This window comes from Nothoprocta perdicaria, unplaced genomic scaffold (assembly GCF_003342845.1).
Source record: "Nothoprocta perdicaria isolate Ctin4 unplaced genomic scaffold, notPer1 scaffold_86, whole genome shotgun sequence".
NCBI classification, from domain to species: domain Eukaryota; kingdom Metazoa; phylum Chordata; class Aves; order Tinamiformes; family Tinamidae; genus Nothoprocta; species Nothoprocta perdicaria.
Window position 1 is genome coordinate 897,475 of NW_020456154.1, and position 23,710 is coordinate 921,184.

Genomic DNA, 23,710 nt, shown 5'->3' on the forward strand with positions numbered 1-23,710 from the left:
CAAAATCCATTCACAGCATGGCCAGCTACGCAAACTTTATTGCTATCCCATTTATCTGCCCAAGCCTGGGCCGGTTTGCTAAAGCTTTTCTGCTTTTTTACTGGTTTGGAGCATCTCTCTGTTGCTTGTAGATACGTTTGGAGCTGGGGACAACTTATCTTTACGCTTTAARTAGCCACTTGCAGTGTACGTGTTAGCGGAGCACATGAAGATGTTAGTTTTAAACGACTGCTGGTGTCATTTTCGCCCACGTTGCAAGTGAGGCCGAGAGCATTATCTCTAACGGAACATCGGTGCGCGATAGGAACGAAGTGCTTGAAGCGGGATTGAAAACACCCGGCCCTTACGTGACTGCAGGAATGTGAGATGATTAAAACTCATTAAGCATCGGGAAAACCAGAAAATTTTACCTTRTTTTTATCTTCAGAGTTAGCGAATGAGATGTCTGAATTGTGTTAGAATTTCTGGTGCGGGTTTTGCTGTTTGTTTTTAACAGAACCCTTTGTTGGCTTGCTCTGCTAGGAAGAAAATTAMAGCATTTTTTATCTCAAGCAGCAAACAGGTAACCTTGTGACCTTTTCAGTAAATCCTCAGCTGAACCTCTGAAATTAGGGTGATTTAGCATTTTATGGCACAGGACAAAAATCTCTAATTCTGTTTCGAAATAGTGTATCCCGAGCACACATTTTATTAAGCTCTTGACTCATTCAGCCATGTGTATTTTGTAAAGTTCCTATGGTTATTGTTTTACAATAGCTGCTTCCAGAAGCATTGTAAGGGTTTCAATTAATCAGCTCTTTGTGTGCTTCAGACTATGCAAATTTATCACATCAGACCATTCAGCAGCTCCTGGGAAAGCAGTGTACAAACTGTATTGTCTTCTAGCACCTCCTCTCATTTAGAGTGATGTTTTTAATAAGAAAACTAATCAAGTTTACTTATGCATTATTTATCTGTTAATTTTAATTCTGCTCTTTACCTTCTGTGTCAAAGGGGATGTGGCAAGTGATATGATAGATCCCGGAATGATGAAACACGCTGAAGAAAGCTTATATGATGCAGCACTTTTTTGCTGCTGAACTTGTTTTATACTTGGTTAGCCAACCCAGTTTGTATTTAGAGGGCTCTGAAGCAGATGTATGTTCTTGTTTAATGATCTTACTCATTTGTATCGATCTGTTTGGGACTCGTCCGCAATATACAGTGCTGTGCTCTACCTGCAGCTCCTCTCTAATTTTGTGCTGTAGTCTTGATTTCTCGTAGGAGTATTTGCAGATTCTGTCAAGTCTGGTGAATCTAAAGTGCAGACACCTTCCAAGTTATTTTTAGCTCTTTTACTASTATAAAAATAGAATAAATAAGTGAGTACATTTAGTGCTGTGCTGCTGATCATCTCGCTGATGGACACTGGTGTTACTGTGGCCGCTCTCAGTCAGTCTCCCATGCTCCCTCATGCCCCTCCTGCTGCTCCTAACTGGTTTTCTAGGTGAGCTTGTTTTGGCCTATCTGGGTGTGTTTTTCCCTCTGTCGTGTGCATGTGGAGAAGCAAACGTCCCCCTGCCAGGACGTTTCCTCGCTGCGTTGCTGGCTGCTGATTTCCACCCTGCGGATGACKGGCAGCTTGGCAGCTGTGGAAGCCTTGGAGCCGGGAGGGCTGCGCTTCTGGCCGGAGGAAGGAGCTCCTGAAGGACACAGGGGAGGGATTAAGGGATCTCCAGACTCGCTCCTTAAATACCACTCGTGTCCTGGGCGCCGCGTGAGCATGGCCACCATCCCTATCCACAGGGCTGCCGCCCAGTGTCCCTTGAAAACCACTGCTTGCAGCTGATTCACGCTTTGCAATTAAGACTATTAAAGAAATCTGATCTAAGCCTATTCCCATTTAAGCTGTTATTCTCGCAGTTAACTGCCATGCACATTAATCCAATTTTTTGAGAGTGAAATCTTAAAAGTATTTGCTCCCGTTGTAATTAATTTCCCGCGAAGATGACATCATGAAGCTCACATRCAGAGCTTAGCCTAGGGCTGGGTTTGGTTTCTAATCGAAAAGCAGTGAGGTTTAGCAAGCTGCTGTGTGCTCTCCCGCTCAGACAAACGGGGCTCTTGTTAGTCCACATACAAAAAAAAAACCAAAAAACAAGTGTGTTTTGTTTTGTCTGGAAAAATGTTTGTGGCCCCTCCGGACCTGCACGGRTTGCTTGCTGTGCCGGATGCCGACTGCTGCGGCCCGCGGTAGCGCAGCGCTTGGCCTGAAACCCCATTGCTGCGGGTCAGACGGAGCACGTAAAAATGTGCGGCGAATGTGGCCGAATAACGGGGGTTTCTATGCCTTTTTGACTCGAGTGTATCCTGTGGAACAGTTTCTGTGAGATGTCTGAACTACTAAGAATTAGGAAATGTGCAAAAACTTCCAGTCAGAGCCACGTGGCTGGGATAGGCACTGGCTTAGGTGGGTCCCGCTAGTGGGCAGCTCAGCCGGGACACGCAGCCCTCCCTTGGAGAGGGCAAGGCGGGAATCTGAGCTTGTCGTCAGCCCAGCGTTTCCTTTTTCTCCTTGTTATTTCGTTAGCCAGTTCTGAGCCGTAATTCCACTTAGGACGGACTGAGTCGCTTCATTCAGTCGCTTTTCGCAGTCTCCGCTCGGCCACGCGGTGCTGCAGAGCCGCCGGCTGCTGGTGCCGCTGGTGCCGGTGGTGCCGGTGGTGCCGCTGGTGCCGGTGGTGCCGGTGGTGCCGCTGGTGCCGGTGGTGCTGCTGGTGCCGCTGGTGCCGCTGGTGCCGCTGGTGCCGCTGGTGCCGCTGGTGCCGGTGGGCGCGCGGCAGCGGCGGCCGCGGCAGGAGAGGCGGCCGGGGCGCTGCGGCGCAGAGCCGCGGGCGGCAGCAGCTCCCGCACGCAGAGCTTGGGAGGCGAGAGGCCGCGGAGGGAAACGCGGGAAGCGTTTGGAAGCGAGCGCTGCGGGAAGTCGGCTGCCTACGGGAAAAGAGCCCTTCTTCCTAGAGAAAAGGAACTTTCTTAAAACCTGGGGGCAAGAAACCGCGCTTGTCCTGCTCTCTAAATATATGTATGTGCCCTACGTGTGTTGTATAAACTCAGCCACCTCCTGAAATCATTAACAACAATCCTGAGCTTACAAGTAAGGGATTTTGGGGAGGTTGGGTTTTGCAGGTTTTTTTTTTTTTTTTTTTTGCTAAAATAGGAACTCCCCAAACAGCCTAGCGAGCCTCCCCATGGCTGAATCCTGTCTAAATATTTTGTTTTTTAACTTCTAAGCTCATTATGCTGCCTTTGTGTTAACTTGTATTAAAATCTGTCAGCTATGACTGGTCTCATAACCACAGCCAGCGGACCAGAATAAGTTAATTATTTACTTGTGTCACTAGTGCTCTCCATCTAATGAAATGCACAGCTGTGTTAGATCTGCCGTTGGGTGTGTAGGGCCCTTTGTTCGACAAGTCAGCGGAGGGTAGAAGCCGCGATGATGGAGAGCCCGCCGTTCTTTCTGCTGTTCTGCCTTTCTGTGTCGATTTCATGGATCTTTTATCATTCACTTTCACACAAAACAAACAACACAGCGGCTGTCTGCTATGGGAACCGGCCTGCCGTATAAAAGGGTTTCGGAGCCTAAAGTAATTTCGAGTTAGCGAAGATTTAATTTTGGGCTTACAGGTGCCCTGAAGTCCAGATGCAACCCAGGGCTTGCTTAGGAGTCGAATGGCAATGAGGAAAAATTTATGCACTATATACATATATATATATACATAAAAGCATGCATAAATGCATTTTTATATATGTATATTTAGGATAAAAATGYTATGCACAAGAGAGGTGGTGCTTGTGCTGGGTTTTTTTTCAGCAAGTGATTTCTGCTTGCCAGGAAGGAGCAGAAGGGTGTTACTGCTCTGTCATAGAGAAAAAATGAAAAATAGTGGAAAAATGAAAATCAGCTTGTGATAAGTTTAAAAACTTAAACGTTAAAACCCCAGGACGCTCCCGTCCCTTTTCATTTCCCCTGTTGCTGCTGCGGGTCCCTGGGCCGCAGTCCCGCGCACCCAGCGCCGTTTGCTGGGGCAGCGGGAGAGCAGCTCCCTGCTGAGCAGAGGCCGGCGTCCCGGGAGGCGCCGGCGGGAGAAAGCCTCCCTAGGGCTGTTCCCGGCGCCGGGAGGTGCCGCGGGAGAAGCCTCCCTAGGGCTGTCCCCGGCGCCGGGAGGTGCCGGCAGGAGAAGCCTCCCTAGCGCTGTTCCCGGCGCCGCGGCCCGCGGGGCTGCGCGCGGTTCCCAGCGCGGCACTGGTAGCGGCCGAGCTCGAACCCCGCTCGGCTCCGGCGTGTTCCAAGTGAAACAGTGGCTTTGCTTCAAAGGAGCGCGGGCTTAAGCAGCTGCGTTTTTGCACCTGATGATTTCCCGTGTTAGACGTCTCCGTCCTTGGTAGCTGCAGCGTTTTCCATCCGTTGTAGAAACAGTTGTAAGAGGTGGGAGGGAAAATTCTGTGGTGGGTGATAGACCATTTTAAATTGGACTCGGGCTCTGCGAGCTCCTGCCTAGATAGTTTTACAGTTTGTCTTCTTGGTAGTTTGTTTTAAACCCAGTCTTATTGGACTGAGAAAACTTCTGAGCAACTTTGAGAGACCTGTTTTGTCAGTCCTTGTACCCCAGCTGCGGGCGCTGCGGGCAGCTGGGTGCACTTTATTCCCTGAAGGGCAGTCTTTGCTCTGTAAATGAGCGCTGCCTGAAACAAATACACGTTGTTAAGGGTTTTCCCCAGTTCATCTCCCTTCAACCTCTGTCAAAGTCCTGATACATTCATTTGTTTTTATTTACAGTATTTGGCAAAGATACATATGATAAATGGATCTTAAATCAGTAATGATTTTAAGTTCCCAAAGAGATGTTGTAAGAGACTTGAATTTTTATTATTATTATTGTTATTATTAATTCTTTTTTCTCTGCCAGGCAGCCATAGCAGCAGCCCTAGAAGTTCCTGGGTGCCTCTGAGCACCGTCCCCTGCTTTCTTCCCTGGTTCCCTAACTCACAGGGGCCTGGAAGCGTTTTGTAAGGACGTGCTAATTGTGCCAGCTCCATCCTCCAGCCTGCGGCCTGCGAGCCCTGGCCGTGGTAACGAAGCCGGGTAAAAAGCAATGCCGGAGCAGCAGGAGGAGAAGCCCGAAGGCAACGCTGCGGTGCGGAGCGCTGGCGGCGGGCGCTGAGTTGCCGCCTTCCTTCTCTCCCGCAGGGGTGTGCGGCCTCATCGTTCCCCAGGAGGACATGCCGTTCTGCGACACGGGCATCTGCCCCGACATCATCATGAACCCGCACGGCTTCCCCTCGCGCATGACGGTCAGTGGCTCCGCGGCGGCGGCGGGGGCAGCGGCTCCGCCGCGGGAAGCTGTGGGAAGCGGCAGCGCCCGCCGGGCACCGCGCCCTGCGCCCCTGCGCCCCGCGCAGCACTCGCCAAGCTGGCTTGTGTGATCCACAGCATCTTTATAGACAGTCGGGAGGGATGTGGCCTGTTTGTTCATCGTGCTCATCAGGTCATTCTGCGTTAACCTAGCGCTTCACTTGTGTCCTTCCCAGTCGCTGCTTCTGCATTGACCAGGTTGCTGCACCGTTTAGCAGACTGGGGCARGTTGCAGGAGGTGCAGGGTGGAAAGGAGTTTCACTCCAATTCCTTCTTAACTCCAGGCAATGGGATGTAATGTTAATGCAAGTGCTGTAACCCATGCTGCAGGTCACGCTAAATACATCATAGCTTGGCCTTAATTGGGGACTTCCATTTTTTTTCATACAGTCTCTGATCTTTCTTCTTCGTTAGCTTCTTCCCYTTGCTCCCCTTGTGCTGCCCAGCGTGGCGGCCCCTCAGGCTGTCCTGGAGAGCAGAAGGGCCCCCTGATTTGTGCCCACTATCCAGACAAGTGGGGACAGTGGGGCGGCCTCATTGGGTTTTGGGGGGCTCCAGACCCTGCTGCGTGTTGGCTTTCCTGTCACCCAGGAACACAGTTCCCTGTTCCCGCTGGGCTCCCTCTCCTCTTCCCACCGGCTGGCAGGAGCAGCAGCTCCCGGATGGCCGGGCGGACCCGCGGCTTCCCATCCATCCCGGCCCCTGGGCYGGCTGCTCCCGTGGAAGGCAGGGAATGCGCCCCCCATGGCACAGCTGCTCGCASACACACGGGGTGTTGCTCAAGCCCAGGAGCTGGGGGCAAGGGAGAGGGCGTCCTGGGGAGGGCAGCGCTCCCGGCTAACTCTCTTCTCCCTGCACAGGTAGGAAAGTTAATTGAGCTCTTGGCTGGGAAGGCCGGCGTCCTGGATGGCAGGTTTCATTACGGAACAGCTTTTGGAGGCAGCAAGGTTAAGGACGTGTGCGAAGATCTCATTCGCCATGGTTATAACTACCTAGGGAAGGACTACGTAACATCTGGTATCACTGGGTAAGAATCTGCTGCCCCGTTCTGCGTGGTCCGGGGCAGTGGGAAAATCCTGGTGCGACGCAGCTGAAAAACCTTGTCCTGCCTCCGGAGCGCAGGAACCTTCTGCTACTGACAAGTGGCTCYGTGACGTGGAGAGAAAGGGCCAAAGAAAGGGGCGCTTCTCCCCCCCACACACCCCTTTTTTKGTTGTTTTTTTAAATACTATGCAGTTCCTTATTTTAAGACCTAACTGGTATTTGCATGACTGTAATGCGTCAAGTGCCCTTGTACATATCGAAGTCTCACAACTTCTGTTCCATGAAGAAAAATAAAATCAAGGTTTGCTTTCTGAGAGCTTGTAAGTAATGGCAAGCTGGTGTTGGTAGTGATTTTTATTAGCCAGATTAGCATTTTTGTATTGACTATACAAGGACTTGAATGTGGGGGCAGGTGCCTGTTCTTTGGGAATATTTTTGTGTGCTCTTTTCCCTCCCCTCTTTTTTTTTTTTTTCTTCCACTGATTACACAATGATTCAGTCTGGCATAATACTCTTAATCTGCAAACTTCCTGCTGTGGAGATGGGACTGGCTTCTGAGACGCAGAGTTCAAAGAACGTAAGACAGTTTAGGAACAGGAAGAGGCCATATGGCTCCCCATGCCTGCCCCTCCAAAATGCATCTTAATCCCACCTTCCTGCTATTTTTATTGTCCTCCCAGTCCCCCTTCTCTCTGTGAGCAAGYTCAGGGCTTGCTTGTACTTCTTTTATACTTTTTATTTTAATTGCTTCTCCTGATAACTTGTTCCATGTGTTGTTTATCTGTTTGTTTAATAGGTACAATTTTGTTTTCCCTACCCACTCCTTATTCCATAAATTCTGTAGGAACTCTCCTTGTGTTTGAAACACTTTCTGTTGATACATTACAGTAATTTTTAACAAATTTGACTGATCTCCTTTCCTTGGGAGAAAAGGATCATCTTGCTAAAATTCCCCTTTTCACTGCCCCTAATCTTAAGCTTTGGCACACCCTGTCTAGGGACTTCGCTTTCAGCATAGCTGTAGTCAGAAAGTGGTTGGGTTTTTTTTTGCATTAAAATGTCATACATTGGATTTATTTGTTAAGAAAAACGAAGGTAAGTATGTGTGGAAGTTTGCAAATTCCTCATGTCTAGTTGCATTTTGTTATTTACATAGATAGGCAGCTTTTAGAGTAACACTATATCATGTCAGTAATGACTGAACAGGACACTCAGCTCTGTCGTCTCCTGCTTTTTACATTGCACACACATAGATAGATATATACATATATATTTAGCAAACCAAGAGCAGCGCCGAGTTTGGTTGTACTCAGTCTGGTATTTCTTAGCAAAAAGGGTTAAAGCACAGAAATTAAAGGGTTGAAGCACAGAAATCTTCAGCCATTTCAGCAGCTCCCAGGATGCAGCTAACGGTGTGTACTGTTTGTTTGTGTGTTTTATTCCTTCAGGGAGCCCTTGGAAGCTTATATCTATTTTGGCCCTGTGTATTACCAGAAGCTGAAGCACATGGTGTTGGACAAAATGCACGCGAGAGCTCGAGGCCCCAGAGCGGTGCTCACCAGGTATYGCTGCCACGGAGCGCTCGGCGCGCGCGGATGGTCCCTCGCAGGCACCGGGCTGCAGAGCAGAGCCTGGTTACCCTGTGACAGATGAAACCCCGTGCTGTCACCTTTGGTAGCTGCTGAAGAGCCAAGAGTCTCCCAGAGACTGTGGTGAGACTGTGGTGAGAGGTCATTCGGAAGGAGCGAGCGTGAGCAGTGGGCTCCGGAGCGGGATTTGCTTCCCTGTGTTCGGTGAGCGGTGGGGTGAGCGGCACTCGCCGAGACCTGGCACGCGCCCCGGCCCTCCTCTCACATRGCTCGTCATCATAGGTGTTTTAGGAGGACTTTTCTTTTTCCTTTTAAGAGTAGTACTTCTACAAAATCAGAGAGGAGCAGAAGGCAAAACTTCCTGTCAGTATTTCAGCCTCCTTTGGTACTGATCAGTTCATGTGGCCCGTGCCCTTCTGCCCCTACCTGTTAAGGCAGAGCAAGCTCCTTGGCTCCAGTATAGTGCAAACAAACATAAAATGACATGTGTGCCTGGTGTATTTGCACTTTGCCATGCAGACTCCTACATTCAACTCCCCAAAACCTGGTTTTCTGATGGAGCTTTGGAGTTGCATGTGCCAGTCCACAGTTCTCATTCAAGTCTATTCAAGAGAACTGCCCTTTCCCGCCAATAAAATGCAAAATATTCTCAGAAGGCAAAAATGAATTTCCTCTTTTATTTATCCAGTTAATATCCTCAGTTCCTTCAGAGTCACAGTCACGGCACCAAGCCTGCACTTGGCTTTCATCTTCAGTGAAAAGGTTGGTTGACAGGTTAACGTTGTCAGTGTCAGATTGGGAAGTTGAACAAGTATTCTCCAAGGAAGATCTGTTCTCCTGGGGATGTTACTGCTGCCTCGAGGACCTTTGCTTGTTGTTCTTGGACTATCCTCTGTAGCTGCTGCATGGTGGTACTCTTCTTTTTGAATTGCTCATGTGAGTTGATGATCCACTCTTTTTTACTGCATTAGCCATGACCTTGTGCATACATTTCTATCTCATTCTTCCTTATAGCAAGTATGACTTAACGAAATTTTCTTCAAATCATAATTTACTTTTTATGTCTCTGTGGTCCTGTGCTCATCCACTTCTCTTGCCTTGTCTGCCTGTGTAACAAATCAGAAAAACTGCTCTCTTAATAACTGGAGCTTACAGTTTGTTGGTGCAGTGTTAGAGAGCGGAGAGGCTGTGCCGTCTCTGCTGCATCCCATAGGGAAACCTCTTTCCTCTCTTGCTTTTCATCACATGTTTCCTAGGTCCTCTGGCTTTCAAACCCTGTATTTTCTCTAGAATAGACTGAAATTGTCTCACACTTTCCAAGTAAAGTATTTCCAAGTAAATATTAATCAATGCTTGAAATAGGAGAGAGAGCATGAGAAGTTTTGTAATTCCTGCCTAGCTTTTTCCACCAACAACAGTAAGAAGAATAAGCCTAGCACAGCCATTATTCTGTACCACAGCTGCTTGCCAAATTCAGAAATAAGCGATGATCCCAATTAATTAGCTGCCTGCTCCATTTTTTGTTCTTCAGTGCATCAGTCATAGTACTGGCCTGCAGGTGAACATCTCAGCTAGCAGTGCACGTGGTGGCTTTAATGGAGCTGCTCGCTCATCCGCCTCCCTCCATCCGCTTACCTGTTGCCTCCCCAGGTTGGTCTCAGCTGCGGAAGCTGTTGAATTTAAATGAAACCTAAATCCCAAGTCAAGGTAGCATCTCACCTTTATACAGGTGAGGGGAGTGTGATTGCCCCTACCCCATGCTTGCTTTAACTCTCTGTTCCAGTCAGTAGCATCGTACTTGCAGCCAGGCTCTTTATGTGACTTTGAGGAAAGCTAGTGGATGTTCCATTTATGGTACCTCTTGACTAGGCTTTTAGGAATTCCTTTTTTTCCCCGCTAATTAAACTTTTGTTACTGCTCTGCTGTCTTCTGAGAGCATCTGCTTTGCCAGCTCTCACATTCACCATTGTTTCATCATCCACCACACTTCCTGGAGAGTAGATTGTCTCCAGCATTTTTATTATTTTATTATTATTATTATTATTATTATTATTATAAAAGTAACCCGTAAAACTTCCGCTGTGGGATTTAGCAGTTATTGTCCTGAAATGCATTTTGTTATGTGTCAAGTGTCATTTACCTAACTTTTAAGATTGAAAGCTGTACTTCAATCTTAAAAGAGGCAGGAGATTCAAGTTCCTTGAATGTCGCTAATTCTAAATACTAAGTCTGATTAAAGCAAGACTCTCTAGTACTGGAGAGCAGCACTCTGGCCACGCAGTCAGAGATGACCAGATGCCGCCCTCTGCACTGGGGTTCGTTGAGTCGAATGCAGTACTTTATTTTGCCATGGGTAGTCCACAACTACTTTTAAACCTGTTTCTACGTGTGATGTTGCCCCAATGCACAGTCCTGCTAAACCTCTTCAGTGAGGAACTGCTGGTGGTGTGAGATGAGAGCAGCTCCGCTGCTCGTTCCGGCCGCGGGGCTGTCGCCGTGGGGCTCCTCACGGCTGGCACCTGAAGGCTTTGGGGCTCCTCACGGCTGGCACCTGAAGGCTTTGGGGCTCCTCACGGCTGGCACCTGAAGGCTTTGGGGCTTTCCAGACGCCCCGTTCCCACTGTGCTGCGCCGAGGAGGTGCTCGGGGCTCCTGTGCTGCCTCCTCCTGTCCCCAGAGCAGCCGCCCCTTCCTCGGCAGCTCCCACCGTCCGGACAGAGGCATTTCAGCCCTTCCCAGCATTTGGAGCTTGGCTCCCGACTTCCCCAGGAGGCACAAGGGGGATCTCTCAAAGGAGTCCTGCTAGGATGGCTCGTGGGCGCAGACTGTGAAGCTCCCTCCTCCAGCCAGTGAAACARGAGCAAAGCCTGAGGTTTAACCTGCTGTTTTTCCAGGAAACACATCATTGATGCCAGTAAATTCTTAATATGCTTAAAATCACTGAAGTTAACTGTTTTATTCYTTTTCTAAATGTAACATTTGCAGTATCAATATCACATGGCCTTAGCTTTTTACATAAAAAAAAGTTTGGTTTTCTTTAGCACTCAGGAGTTTTAGTATTTAAAAAAGAAACAAAAGAAATATGAAAAATGTCTGGTTTCTAAGATGTTCCCGATCTTATTTTCAAGAGTCCGTGTTTTTCTGTCTTCAGTATGTTATGTTTGTATGGATGTATGTATGGAAATAGTGCCCAGGACAACAGCTACAGCTTTGTCTGTATAGAGGAAAAGGGAAAACACAAATGCTCCATTAGCCCTGTGTTCACATTTGAAACTGTCTGTGGAGTAAGAAATTTTCAAACTCATGTGAGCTGGCCAAAAATTCCATAGATTTAGGRAACAGAAGATGGAACCTTTTCAAAGGCCTAACCTCAATATTGACATTTTTTGTGCTTTAGAAAGCTACTTTATGGGGAAGGAGAGTTTTTTCCCTGTTTTAGTAAAAGACTGATTTAAAAAAAAAATATATTGTTCCTGTGGATTTTTAATGGAATTTCATCTRCCTTGGAAATCTTCATCCTGTAGCTGTTAGCAGATCCATAAAATATCAGCTCTTCAAGAGCTGGAGTCAAATGCCTGTATTTTTTTTCCAAGAGACCTTCCCTTCTCATCGAAACAGAGTTCCAAATCTGTATGCAGGTGGGTGGTGACTAGATGCAGTTGCCTTCTCAGGTACTCTGGTTTTCCCTTATTCAGGTATACCCTATAATGCGGAGAGCTGTGTTCTACCCGCACAGCTCCACCTTATTGCTAGTGCAGGAGTCAGGATTTGCTGCTGCCACTTGAATAATGTATTTGCAAGAGCAGCAGCCCTGATTTGTGGATCATTGCTGCCCCTTGATGCTGTACTGTTCCTACAACTTGAAGGAGGGTATTCCCAGAAGGGTAGCACGTGTGGTCTGGAATACCTACGGTGTTTCTCAAATCCTCTTTTCAAAGGCAGCCCACGGAAGGTCGATCCCGGGACGGTGGTTTGCGCCTTGGAGAGATGGAGCGGGATTGCTTGATAGGCTACGGAGCCAGCATGCTGCTGCTGGAGAGGCTGATGATCTCCAGCGATGCCTTCGAGGTGGACGTGTGCGGGCAGTGCGGCTTGCTCGGGTATTCTGGCTGGTGAGTTGTCTCCCTGTGATGGTGTCTTGTAAATCGTGGTGTCCCTGCTCAGCTGGTGCCTGCGGCATGGTTCATACATGTTCATACTTGCAAGAAGGCCCAAGGTGCGTAAAGCAACTGGCACGGAGCGGACGTGCCTCTGTTTTAATGGAAATGTGCACTTGGCCATGGTGCTGCGGGGTGCCCCTCAGGTACCAGTTAACAGTTCCTTGTGCTTGAATCAAACCCAGTGTCAAAATTCAAAAGTGGCATTTGGGGAACTGGTGAGGTTCTGTTACTAGTGTGCTCCTTTTGGGCTGCTAGTGTGCAAACACCCCTAACTGCATTAGATGGGTGTAGCCTAACGTAATTGCAAACCCGTTTACAGCACACTTGGTGTCTAAGTGGATGAGTTGGTGTTAACATGCCCGGCAGGCTGTGCATGTGCATCAGCTTTCGCCCGCAGGGGCAGCCCTGCTCAGACTCCTTTTCAGACCCCTGGAAGCAGGTTGCCCCCAAGCAGGGAGCTTCGTGGCTCTGCTGCATCTAGCACGCCCTGTCCTCACAGCAGGTTCCTGCTGCACTGCAGAAATTCCCTGGGTTCCTGACCAGCTGCCGTGGGGCCCAGGAACGAGTCTCCAGGCTAGCTAACAATCTTGCCAACTTACTCTGTGGGTTCTAAGCTTATCTTCAAGCAAATTGTTTGTCCATATAGTGGAAGCTTGAATCTAGGTGAGAAAACTCTGCGGGGTTCATCAGGTCTAATATTATGGCCTTTACTCTTAACTTTACTCTTAACTGTCTTCCCTCTACACTAATTTTGAGACACTATGTTCAGAAGTACTCTGCAGCTTGCTGGAGGTTCATCAGTCTGACTAGAAGATAGAGAATGTTGTTTGCATGTTCTTTAGGGGAATGTTTTGTTTGGGCCTGATTTTGTTATAGCCACACAGAAAAACAGGCTTGTTAAAGGGATAGGATTATATGGGATACAAAGTTGTTGCGGTTTTTTTGGAGTAGACTTGGAGTGTCATAACTGAGGAAGTTAAAAGGGAGCTTGATATAAGTTAATCTATGGCAGGGGAAAAGCTAGAAAATCAGTGGGAAGGATCAGGAGAGAGGTAAATACCTGAAAAGAACATTGTTTGGAATTTGCAGCATCTTAGATGTCAATATTGATGTTTTAGGAGAGGTAGGAAATAGAGTTTTATTCACTGGGTGCTTTGAGAGAATTTTTCTCCATGATACAATGAAGCTGCAAGTGAAGAGTKGTGCCTATTTTCATGTTCTCGATGTGAGAGTGACAGCTGACCTCTCTGGCCATGGTCAGATCCTTCTTCTGAAGTGCATGAAACCCAACCAAAAATAATGCATGGGTTTATGTGCTGAGAACAGCAGCAGTTCTCCTCCTATGGAGCAGAAGTGGTGGGTGAATTAAGGCAGGGGACAGCTGAAGCCTGTGTATCTGTGTATCCATCACCACAGCTGGTGATTTTTAGTTAGACTCGGTCCTTCTCGCTTTTAGGTGATAATTTTGAGGGGGCAGGAGGAAGAGAGGATCCCGATTCCCTTGACTGTGCGCTCACTGTGTGTAACAAGTGAGGCCTCTTTTTCATCTGAGTCCCTTGGAGCTGCTGCAGGGCCAGTTAACAGCTCGTGGAAGTTGCCTGAAAGGAAGGCCAGTCCGTAGGCCAACGAAGCAACCACTGCTTGTAAAACACGGCATTAAAAATACTGTCATGCAGATGTGGATTCATTTTTTGACACACTTTGATTTTAAGAGCAGTTCTTAAGTATTTTCAGAGACCAGATGAGTGAGGGTACCTTGAAGAAAATTAGAGATACCAATAATTCTGTATTCTAACAAAGATTAATCGCTTTTTAAAAGTAACTAAAAGAAATTTCTCTCAGACAGGCATTCGTGTCAGACATTCATGCAATTTAGCGCTGTGAAACGCTGTCTGATGTGGGAGAGTAATCAATAATAGGTCGTTTCAGCTAAGTGATATAATATGCTGTGTCTGCCATTAGCTGAAGGAAGTGGCCCTGTAATGAGCATCACAACAGACACCAAATCATTAGAGAAACTCAAAACTTCCAAACTGGCCTTTTCAGAGATTCTGGCATTTATAAGCTGTGAGAAACCATTTAGTAGCACGTTGTTTGGTGGCCAGCATTAAGGGCATTTGTCTGGGAGGAAGGCGTTATTTTCCTTTAGACAAGGATCTAGTGGCAGGGTATGTTTTTATGCAGGACAGTAACATCTGTGGTGAGGCCTCATGTGGTTCTTCCACAGGGAAAGGGGACTGTTGTGGCAGCAACAGAACTTGTCTCCATAAAAAAAGATCCAGTAAAAACTGACTGTGAGATTTATGGCAAATACTTCCAACTTCCCTGTTGTAGAGGACGCCAGTGCGTGCGATGAGCAAGGTTCAGTCCTTTCCTGATGACAAGATGAGACATTAGTCTGATCCAAGAGTCTGAATATTTAAAAATCTGTAGGCAGAAAATATGTTATCTGTGGTCCAGGTTCAGCCCTGGTGCTGTTGTCTTTTCGTGTCCCATTCAGTATCAAATATGGGACTAAGTTTTTAAATTGCTGTGATCCATCTTGGATGGTGACTCCTGATTTGTGCCTCTAGCACGTTAACCTTTCAGGGTAACCACCCACCCAAGCACAATACTTTCCAAAACAGACAAGSAGTACATGGAAGAATGAGGAAATAGGAAGGTGGAACATTAACATTTGTAAGAAAGATTTTTAATTCCCTTTGTGTGCACACAGAGTAAGAAATCAAATAATTTAATGAAAGGAGTTGTTACTGCCAGTGAGTTTATAAATCTGAGTACTAGAAAGATGGCTGAGTGACTAGCCTGTCTGTTCCTTGCAATGCAGTCACATTTGTATCTGTTTGACAAAGAAAACTCTTCCCCAGACTTCCAAGACTGTGTCATTATTTGAGCAAGGAGTGCAGAGAGTTCAAAGCAGGCTGAAGCAGTTTCACTGGATTCCCATTTGGACTAAAGCTTTGGCTGTTTGCACACAGGGACTTAGGGAGAGATGCTCCTTTGTGAGATGGGAATAGGAATTGATTTGGGGCGGTATGTTAGTAACAGATTCAATTGCATATAAGAACAAAACAAATTTGTTCTGTCTTTCTTCCTGCCTCTCTCTTTGACTGTGCATAAAATGAAACCTGGCTCATTAACTATGTTTTCAGAATACTTAATTCCATTCACCTCCCCTCTGATGTTATGGATTTGGTGCTGATGATACTTGTGGGTGGCTAAGGGGGACTGACTCAGTCCTACTAACTGCTGAGCGTTGATTCTCCTCAAAAAAATAAAAGTGTAGGTTTAACATTACAATCCTACTAACTTTGATCAGACTGTTTAAGGGCTTGAAGTTATCACTTGCTTAAATGTTCAAATGTGTCTCAGCCACTCAGCACCTTCTAGATAGAGCTGCATCCAGTGTTTGGGTCCTGGGTAAATGCAGGTGCACAAAGCAAGCAGTGAGTGGTGGCAACTGTTCCTTCCTGCAGAGCTTCACATAGGCGTCAACCCTGACCTTCGTTTGCTTTGTTTCCATAGGTGCCACTACTGTAAATCATCATGTCATGTGTCCTCTCTGCGTATACCTTATGCCTGTAAGCTCCTATTCCAAGAACTGCAGTCGATGAACATCATACCTCGGCTAAAACTAGCCAAATACAAYGAATGAGCAAGAGGAAAACATGGAAGAAAATACTTTAAAGGAATTAAAATCCGGCGTATGTGACTGGAAGATATTTTGGTGAACATGAATAAAACCTGAGTGGGTAGAAGGGAGATACAAGACACTTGTATGAAGTCTTGCTTGCATCTTCTGTCTGGTTTAAGTTGGCAGGTGAGCTCGATCAGCCTGAGYGAGGGGCACGTGTGTGTGTGGCAGGGTAAGGCCGTGGCCCAGCCAAGCACACCTGACACTTCCAAATGTGACAAACCCAGTGTTGGTTTCAGTTAATCCTTTGTTGGCCGAGGGCTTTAGTTGAACTTAAGTGCACATCTTCAATAGGTTAAAATTTTGTTTTCCAGACCAGTGGAATATGGAAGAGTAATAAATATTTTAAATAATAATAATAAATATTTTGAATTGTATGTATGCATTGATGGCTGCATAAGGATGGTAAAGATTTCTTATAATGCCTAAAACATTTACTTACTCCTTGAGCATTTTCTTAAGGTATTGTTAAAACATTAAGTTTTTGTTAAGTGTTGCCTGGTTTAGAGAAATGAAAGAATACTTCCTGCAGAAGTTTAAATGGCTCTTTTTGAGAGGAATTTGAGTATGCAGGCAGGAAGGTGCATTAGTGTGACACTTGTGGTGTGACAATAGTCCTTGTGCCTTCATCTACACACATGCAGTTTCCCTGAAGTTCCAGAGAAGTGATGGCATGTGCACTAAAAGCAGGGTGCAGCCCACAGATAACCCTTCAATTCCAATTGCCTGTAGCAGTTCTAGCAATATGCTGGCTCAAAGCCCTGAAAAGACAGCCTGCAAATACTAAGATACTGATGTACACTCTCCTAGGACTTAAGATTTTTTTTTTTTTTTTTTTACTTATGGGGCTATCCACAGCTTTAAAAACGTACTATAAAACACCACCAGTCCTCCACTGACAGTGAAGCAGGCTTGAATGACCTGAAAGGATTTAGAGAGGGAACAGCTGAACTTTTTAATGAGATACAAGGCCTAAAGCTAAAGCAGTGGATGAAACAAGAGTTCACTTAGTACCCTAAAGATCACTTGAGCCACTGCTGAGCCAAGCCCATGGTTAGCTCTCTGAGTACAGCTGCAGTCCTGCAGAAGTCAAGATGAAGCATGCACATGTTTGGAGGCTCTTTGGTTCCTCAGATGCCTCCGTGGTGCATGCCAGTCCTGAGGCTGCTTTTGCAGTCAGGTTGCTGCTATTCTTTCTGCTGCTTAAACACGCAATAATTACTGAATAGGTTTGTTTTTTCAAGCTGTCATCAGGCTGCTTAAACTAGTAGCTTTGTATCTGGGCTTGCAAATCGAGTCTGAAAGGGCAGCCTTTAGTCCAGCTGCAAAGAAATGAAGAGTAATGACAACAGAGATACTTAGAACAGCACATTTAGATTGGAAAAAGCTGTTGAAGCATCCCTACCAAGACCAGAACAGCTCGAGGCTATTAGTGAAGACTTGCAGCAGAGTTACATACAGCAAAGATTGTCGTCTGCAAACGAAGACACTAAGCAAGAGCCCTCACCAACGTAGTGAGCTCAGCTTTGCTTCCTGAGGCCGCCCAGGAGAGCGGCGGGARCACCAGCAGAGGGAGTGAGCCTCAAAGGCTGCAGCCACCCGGGGACCCCTCACCTGGAGCCAGGGAACTGCCCCTGGCATAAGGTGCTCCCTTCCCAACTGTGCTCTCCTGGCTTGCGAGGTCTGAGCTGCAGCAAGGACTGCACACTAGGTGGAACTGCACCTGGAGAAGGAGGCGCAGAGGAGYGCGGCTGCTCGCGTGGCTGGGAGAGCAGCCCTGAGCACCACCGCCTTCAGCTGCCTTTGCTCCCACCACGCAAGCAGGGCGAGAGACCACGGGGATCAGCTGAGGTGGCTGAGGGTAAGGAAGGACGGGGCAGCCTTAGCAGTGATGTGTCCAGTGGAACACAGAAACTAGGCACGTCTGGCAGCAGGTGGGGATCGTCCCCGATGTGCTCTTCTGGTAATGTGTGAATGAAAGAGTCGTTCAGTTTGCACACATTGCTGTGCTGCCTAGGCCTGTTCGCACACAGGAGGCAAGTCTGAGCATAGATTTGAGTTCAAACTGGCGTTACTGCCGGCCTCTCTCCAAGAGGCTACCTCTGCTTCACGATATTAGACACACTGAGGTGCTCTCTGGTAGTAGCAGTAGAATAAGCATTACAAAACCAGCAGAATAAACTGCAAGAACAGTTAAAGGCTCCTGGAGTGCAATGGTCAAAGTGGCAATGCAGGGAAGAACCCTACTGCAGGCACATGGACTGAAGGGGAAAATACATCCCCAGAACCCTGACGTTACCCCATGTTACTGCTTGTCTCTCGTGAGCCTCATCTCTGCAGGCCTTTGAACTATCCGAATATCCAAGAAAAGGGGTGTGCAGAACCTGWCTCGGTTATTTCCCCCTTCCTCTTTTGATTGAGTGAACGCTGTCATGCAGAGGTCTGAAGTCAGCTAATGACTGCACTGCTATAGCTGGACTTTGCAAGAGCAAGCCTGCCATGACAACTCTTTGTTTAATTGGTGAAAGGGATGCAATATTCTGAATAATACTTGACAGTCTGAAGGCTTTAGCAAAAGCAGCTGTGGCTAGAAAATGGCTATAAAGTTTTCATTCCATTCCAACTTCTTTATCTCTTGCTATTTAGTGTCCAGGAGAGCCTTTCTACCAGCAATGCTATTCAGCGGGAAGGTCGCTAGCGTACGTCTCAGCTGAAATGCAGAATACAGCCCACTTTCTGAGATAAACTAGAGATCTGTTGCTGTCTGAAGTAAAATCTAACTCCATGTATTACATTTAAGTTCCCACCTACTTTGTAGATGAAGGATTCAATGCTATTGAAAAAGGCAGAAGTACTTAGGGGCCTAGACTTCAGTACACAAGTCTTTATTATTCCGTAACAAAACAAAGGCATTAATTAAAAGCGACCCCCCCAAATACAGTACGTGTCTGACCACACTGTTTTGTTGTGAGAGACGGAATCAAGCCAAGGAGGCTGCAGGAATGCTGTAGGGCAGAACAGAATAGGTCTTCTAGGCATTTCTGGAACTGTGGGTTAGGAGAATCACTTGTTCAGAGTTCAGAAAAAGAGCCTCAAACAGCCTCATGTAGAGTCACTTACGTAACCCTCAAAAGCTTCTGGGTTTGGGGTCTTTTTTTAAGGTAAATGTTTCCAAACATAGGAACTAGAGAAGAAAACTATAAAGAAAAATGAAAACACATTTTGGCTGATTTTGGCATTCAGAGAGGATATRATATGAAATATAGGCATACCAAGATTTAATAATTTTAAGATGTTGAAAATAAAGGGCTCCCACTAAGCAAGACTAGTTTTGTTTGTAATGTCCGTATCTTGTTAAGAGTTTTTCTGTACAAAGGAGCTTCAACATGTAGTTTGGGGAACTTTTATTTCTTTGAACTACATTGTTACTTGTTGCTTGAAAATGGAGGAAAAAAAGAAATATGCAAATATAGATCCATGAGGATGAGAAATTAGTTTTAGGTGAGTTCTCAGGGTTTCCTGCTGGCAAATAGAAAAAAAAAAAAACTGTGGTTTACAACAAGATGCAGGTAAGTCATATTTAAAAACTTAAAAAGACTGAAGTGAATTGGATTGGTTAGTGATAAATGGCCAGAGTGCTTTGCATCTGAAAAAAGATGGTCTGTAAGCTCTTCAGAACACACTTGCAAGGTCTGTTTCTAAGCATCCTTGTCATTGTACAGCTGCAAAACCAAAGTAGAGGGGCTAGAAATTTTCCATGCTTCCTGTTTCTTGAGAGCCAGGATGGCCCGAGAGCCAGGATGGCCCGAGCACCTGCGAGCCCAAGTCACGAGGGCCCAGCTAAGCTTGCACCCATCCCACAGCACCCACGGCAGCGGTACCGAGGAGCAACTCTGCTGTGCTCTGGTGCAGGCGGCTCCGGACCGCGGCACCAAGCGGGCCAGCACTGCCGAGAGCCCCTTTCACCGGCCTCCTCTCCAGTTGGAGCTGAGGATTGTTTTACAGCCCGTTGCTGATCCAGAGGGGCCGCGGGGCACTTGATGAATTCCCTCCTCTGAAGAGGACGTGACTTGCCCAGGGCCACAGAGAGGCTGTGCCAAAAGTGGGATCAGGACTCTGCAGTCCCCAGGTGCCAGACACGTGCTTGCCTTAAAACTGAGCACTTCATCAAACCGTAAAATCCAGCCAGATGGTGACTCTTTGCTATTATCTGGACCAGTGCTGGGAGGCTTAATGTGTGCAAGACACAGTGAAGATCTGGATCCCAGTTTCTGTTCCTGAGGTTCAGAAACCCAGAAAATGGATCCATGTATCAGATCTAAATGCTGCTTCAAACTTGAGCATGCCTAAGCCCAAGTTCTGAGGACTTCAATCAATCTTTATCATGAACAGCTCTTCCAATATTTCAGTCTCAACCTGAACCCACCAGTTGCAGTAGGGACAGGCAGGGAGGGAATTGTTTTGGTTTGTTTTTTGGAAGAAGTAGCAAGGTGCAGGAGTAAGGACTAGCTCATTTGTGAGGCTTACTCTTCCATATGTTCATTGACTAAGTCAGACAGGTATGTATGTATAAACAGTCTCTGCCAGGTAGAGCCTGTCGGAATTAGCTATTCAGTCGGTTTTGACTCTTATCAAATATTTAAAGCTCATTGTATGGACCCAGGCCTCACATGCATCTTCTTTGCCATACATACATATGAATGTATGTACTAGGAACACCGTAACTCTGAGGTCAACAGTCTCCAAACCCAAGTCAGAGCCGATATAGAGAGTTTTTACAGCTGGATTTTTTTTTTTTTTTTTTTTTTTTTTTTTTTTTTTTTTTTAAAAAGCAGTACAAATAGCATTGTGCCTGTCTGAGGGAAGGCAATGATAAAAGTTTGTGCTGGCTGCTGTGCAAGTGAATTTAAACCTTTGCTTCACCTTCAGAAAAATATCCTTTCTGAGTCTGTGAGCAGGCTGTTGCTATTTGTATCTCCCTGCTAACAGCAGCAGCATCTTCATATGTCATTAGCATCACTTTCGGGAAGCTACTTGCCCTAGCAATATGATTTACCATTCTAGCAGATGCACAGTAGTTAACGTCTGTGAACAACAAAGTATTTATAAACAGAAAAATCACTCTAAAACTTAGAAAAAACATTCCATGCCATAATGTTTTCGTTTCTTGCTAAAAATACTATGTGATAATGGAAATGATTTTACCTTTTAGTGAACTGAAAATTCAATGCTGCATTCAGGCCTCCCACAGCCCATCCCAAGCAGAAACTCAGGGTAACTCACCATGCTCCAGGCAGATCAAAAGGAACAGATTATCAGTCAGTCATTGCAAGGATACCACAGCTCCACATCCACTTGTTCTGCAGCTGAGATGCGATCTGGAACAGATCTTTSCTGTGTCTGTTGTCTACAATAGCTTTTAAAGCTGGCTCTTCTTCCAACACACAGTACAAATCCTCTGGTAACTAGTACCAGCCACACACAAAAAAAGCCAGCGCAGTCCGGGTACGCTCAGAAATCAAGGACTGCTCGTCCTGTTCTCCTATTAAAGTCAGCAAGACCGTTCCTGGCCGAGCGCCCTGGGCACCAGCTCTGGATGCAGGATATCTCCCAGGTGCCCRCGCATCCTCAGGCTACCCAGGCCTACAGGGCCGGAAGGGTGAGGTCCCTTCCTCCATGCGGGCTGAAACTGAACGACGTGAGCRGCATGTTGTCACTTCTGGGTCCCTTGTGGGAGCCATGGACCTGAGAATGCTGGGGCTGAGCAGAATTCCTTTCATGGACATTAATGGAAGATCACATCAGGTTGACCTACACTCGCTTTTTGCAGAAACTGGGTTCAAACAGGTCCGCACATGCAGTTGGGCAAGAAGAGGGATGGAAGCATTTGTGCATTTTGAGAGGAGAGGAGGAGAATGTTTCTTAGGCAAGTGAGATGATATAGAACCACTCACAGCTTGCAGCCATTGACAAAATAATAAAGCTGYCACTCTATATCCAGCTGGTGCCACCACTACTCTCTGTGTAGGGACGTGGAATCCCAAAGGATCCTCTGAGTCACTGAACCCAGATCCCTGACAGTCCATTTCACATGACCTTTGTCACACTTGCCACCAAAATGAAAGCAGTTTCCTTTCCGTGCCAATCTTGGTGCAAACTACTCTAGAACTTCAGCCTAGAGTGCCCTTGGATGTTTTACCTAAATTAATAGGRAAGTTTAGACCTTCTTGTTCCTGTGCTGACATTGTTTCTTTTGTTCAGATAGCTCTTGTTCTATGTTCTATGTTTACCCTCAAAATAATGGTAATAGCAAGAAAGGTTTGCATAGCACCAGCCTGTTGGCACCACTGGCTGCAGAGTGAGACAGTTGCGGAAACCTCTGTTTTCCTGAAAGAGCTCAAATTACTGGAGTGGTAAGTTGATATGAACAGCAGTATCTCCATTCTACCTCTGCTCTACTATACCAGCTGCTTCCAAGACAAGCTTTCTGTTCCCTTAATAAACCTGCTCTTCTGTTTGTGCATCTGAAGGCGTTTGTATTCATCTTTCTTGAACAAAAGGGACTAGAACTGCCCATACTATCCAACCTGTGCTAACAGAGGTGTTTCACTTCCTGCTACTACGGAAGCAAGAGTCCCTCTCCACTAGAAACACTTGGCCTGCTGCAGTAAGGTTATATAGGCTTCTTTAATGGATTGTAGTTGCTCTGCGCAGGCAAGAATCTAGAGTGAGGAGTCCTGGTTGTAGAGTTTTGCATCCTTGCCAAGGCCTGCGCTTTCTTCTGCATTAAATAAAATGCTACAGYCTACATTTCATATCTGCAGTGGTTCCATCTGCAAGCATCCAACTTGCAACACATTGCATAAACCTGATTTCCACAGGAGGGGATGTGCCACWCTTTCAAAGCTTTTGTATAGTCTCAGGTGGGACTGAGTCACAGCACAAGATACTTTTCAAAAGCATAACCAAAAGACAAATAAACCAATAAATAATAATGCCTGAACAGTACACCACAGCCATCTGACCAAGGAAGGAGGGGAAAAGAGGGGATAAGGTAAGCAGGAAGACAACAGCATTGACATATTCCACAAGAACATGAGGATCTGGAAATGCAGGAGTGAGCAGATACCTCTGGTATCTGTAACAGGTACCTCTGGCCTCTGTCTGCTGGTGCTTCTTTCTATACAGCATCACATACAGGTAATTTATATCTTTGTATCATGTCAAAGAAGAGGCCAAGGCTCAAGACATCCAAGCTGTGCATTATCATAGCTCAATGCCATCCTTAGCATCACCCTRGAAAGAGCATATCCCTGTGTTCACAGTTCTATATTTCACTTGTCTCCAGGACAGCAACACCCCAGAACCAGCCCCTTTAGAAGAGGAAATTTCCATGAGCACAAAGTGCCACTAACAGAGACCCAGCACCTGCCCTTGTGAGTGTGGGACTTGTCCAGAGCTCAGGCCCAGGCCTCGTGCTGCTCCCTTGCCTGAAGCAGGACATGAGTAAGCACTTCCCTTGCTAGGGTGCCATGCTCGGCGTGTCTGACACCAAGGAAGGTGTCAGCCTCTCGCTGGGGTCTTTGAGCACAGCTACCCATGCGGTCAGCATAGCAGGTATGTTTACAGACTGCTCTCTTCTCCTACGATGAGTCAGCATTTATTTTTTTTTWAAGAGTTAGCATTGGTTTCAGAATCCCTCAGAGAATGCCCCTGCCCCACCCCTGTCCACATGACCTTAATATTTATGTTGGTAAAATATGTAGGGTATGTACATTTAATATTTTCTCCAATGGGAAATGCTAGTGTTTAAAAAGAAAAGAAAAGAA

The 23,710-nt window shown here is 46.5% G+C and overlaps 1 protein-coding gene across 1 annotated transcript in view; it reads left to right on the top strand.

The window, feature by feature from the left end:
* The window catches only part of POLR3B (RNA polymerase III subunit B), a 65,464-nt gene extending 49,268 nt beyond the window's left edge, over positions 1 to 16,196 (top strand). The window contains exons 23-27 of the mRNA XM_026052227.1: positions 5,231 to 5,334; positions 6,256 to 6,422; positions 7,888 to 8,001; positions 11,966 to 12,139; positions 15,713 to 16,196. Coding sequence (XP_025908012.1) covers positions 5,231 to 5,334; positions 6,256 to 6,422; positions 7,888 to 8,001; positions 11,966 to 12,139; positions 15,713 to 15,842 — 689 coding nt within the window. The 3' untranslated portion in view covers positions 15,843 to 16,196. The remainder of the gene's footprint in view (positions 1 to 5,230; positions 5,335 to 6,255; positions 6,423 to 7,887; positions 8,002 to 11,965; positions 12,140 to 15,712) is intronic.
* The last annotated feature ends 7,514 nt before the right edge of the window (positions 16,197 to 23,710 follow it).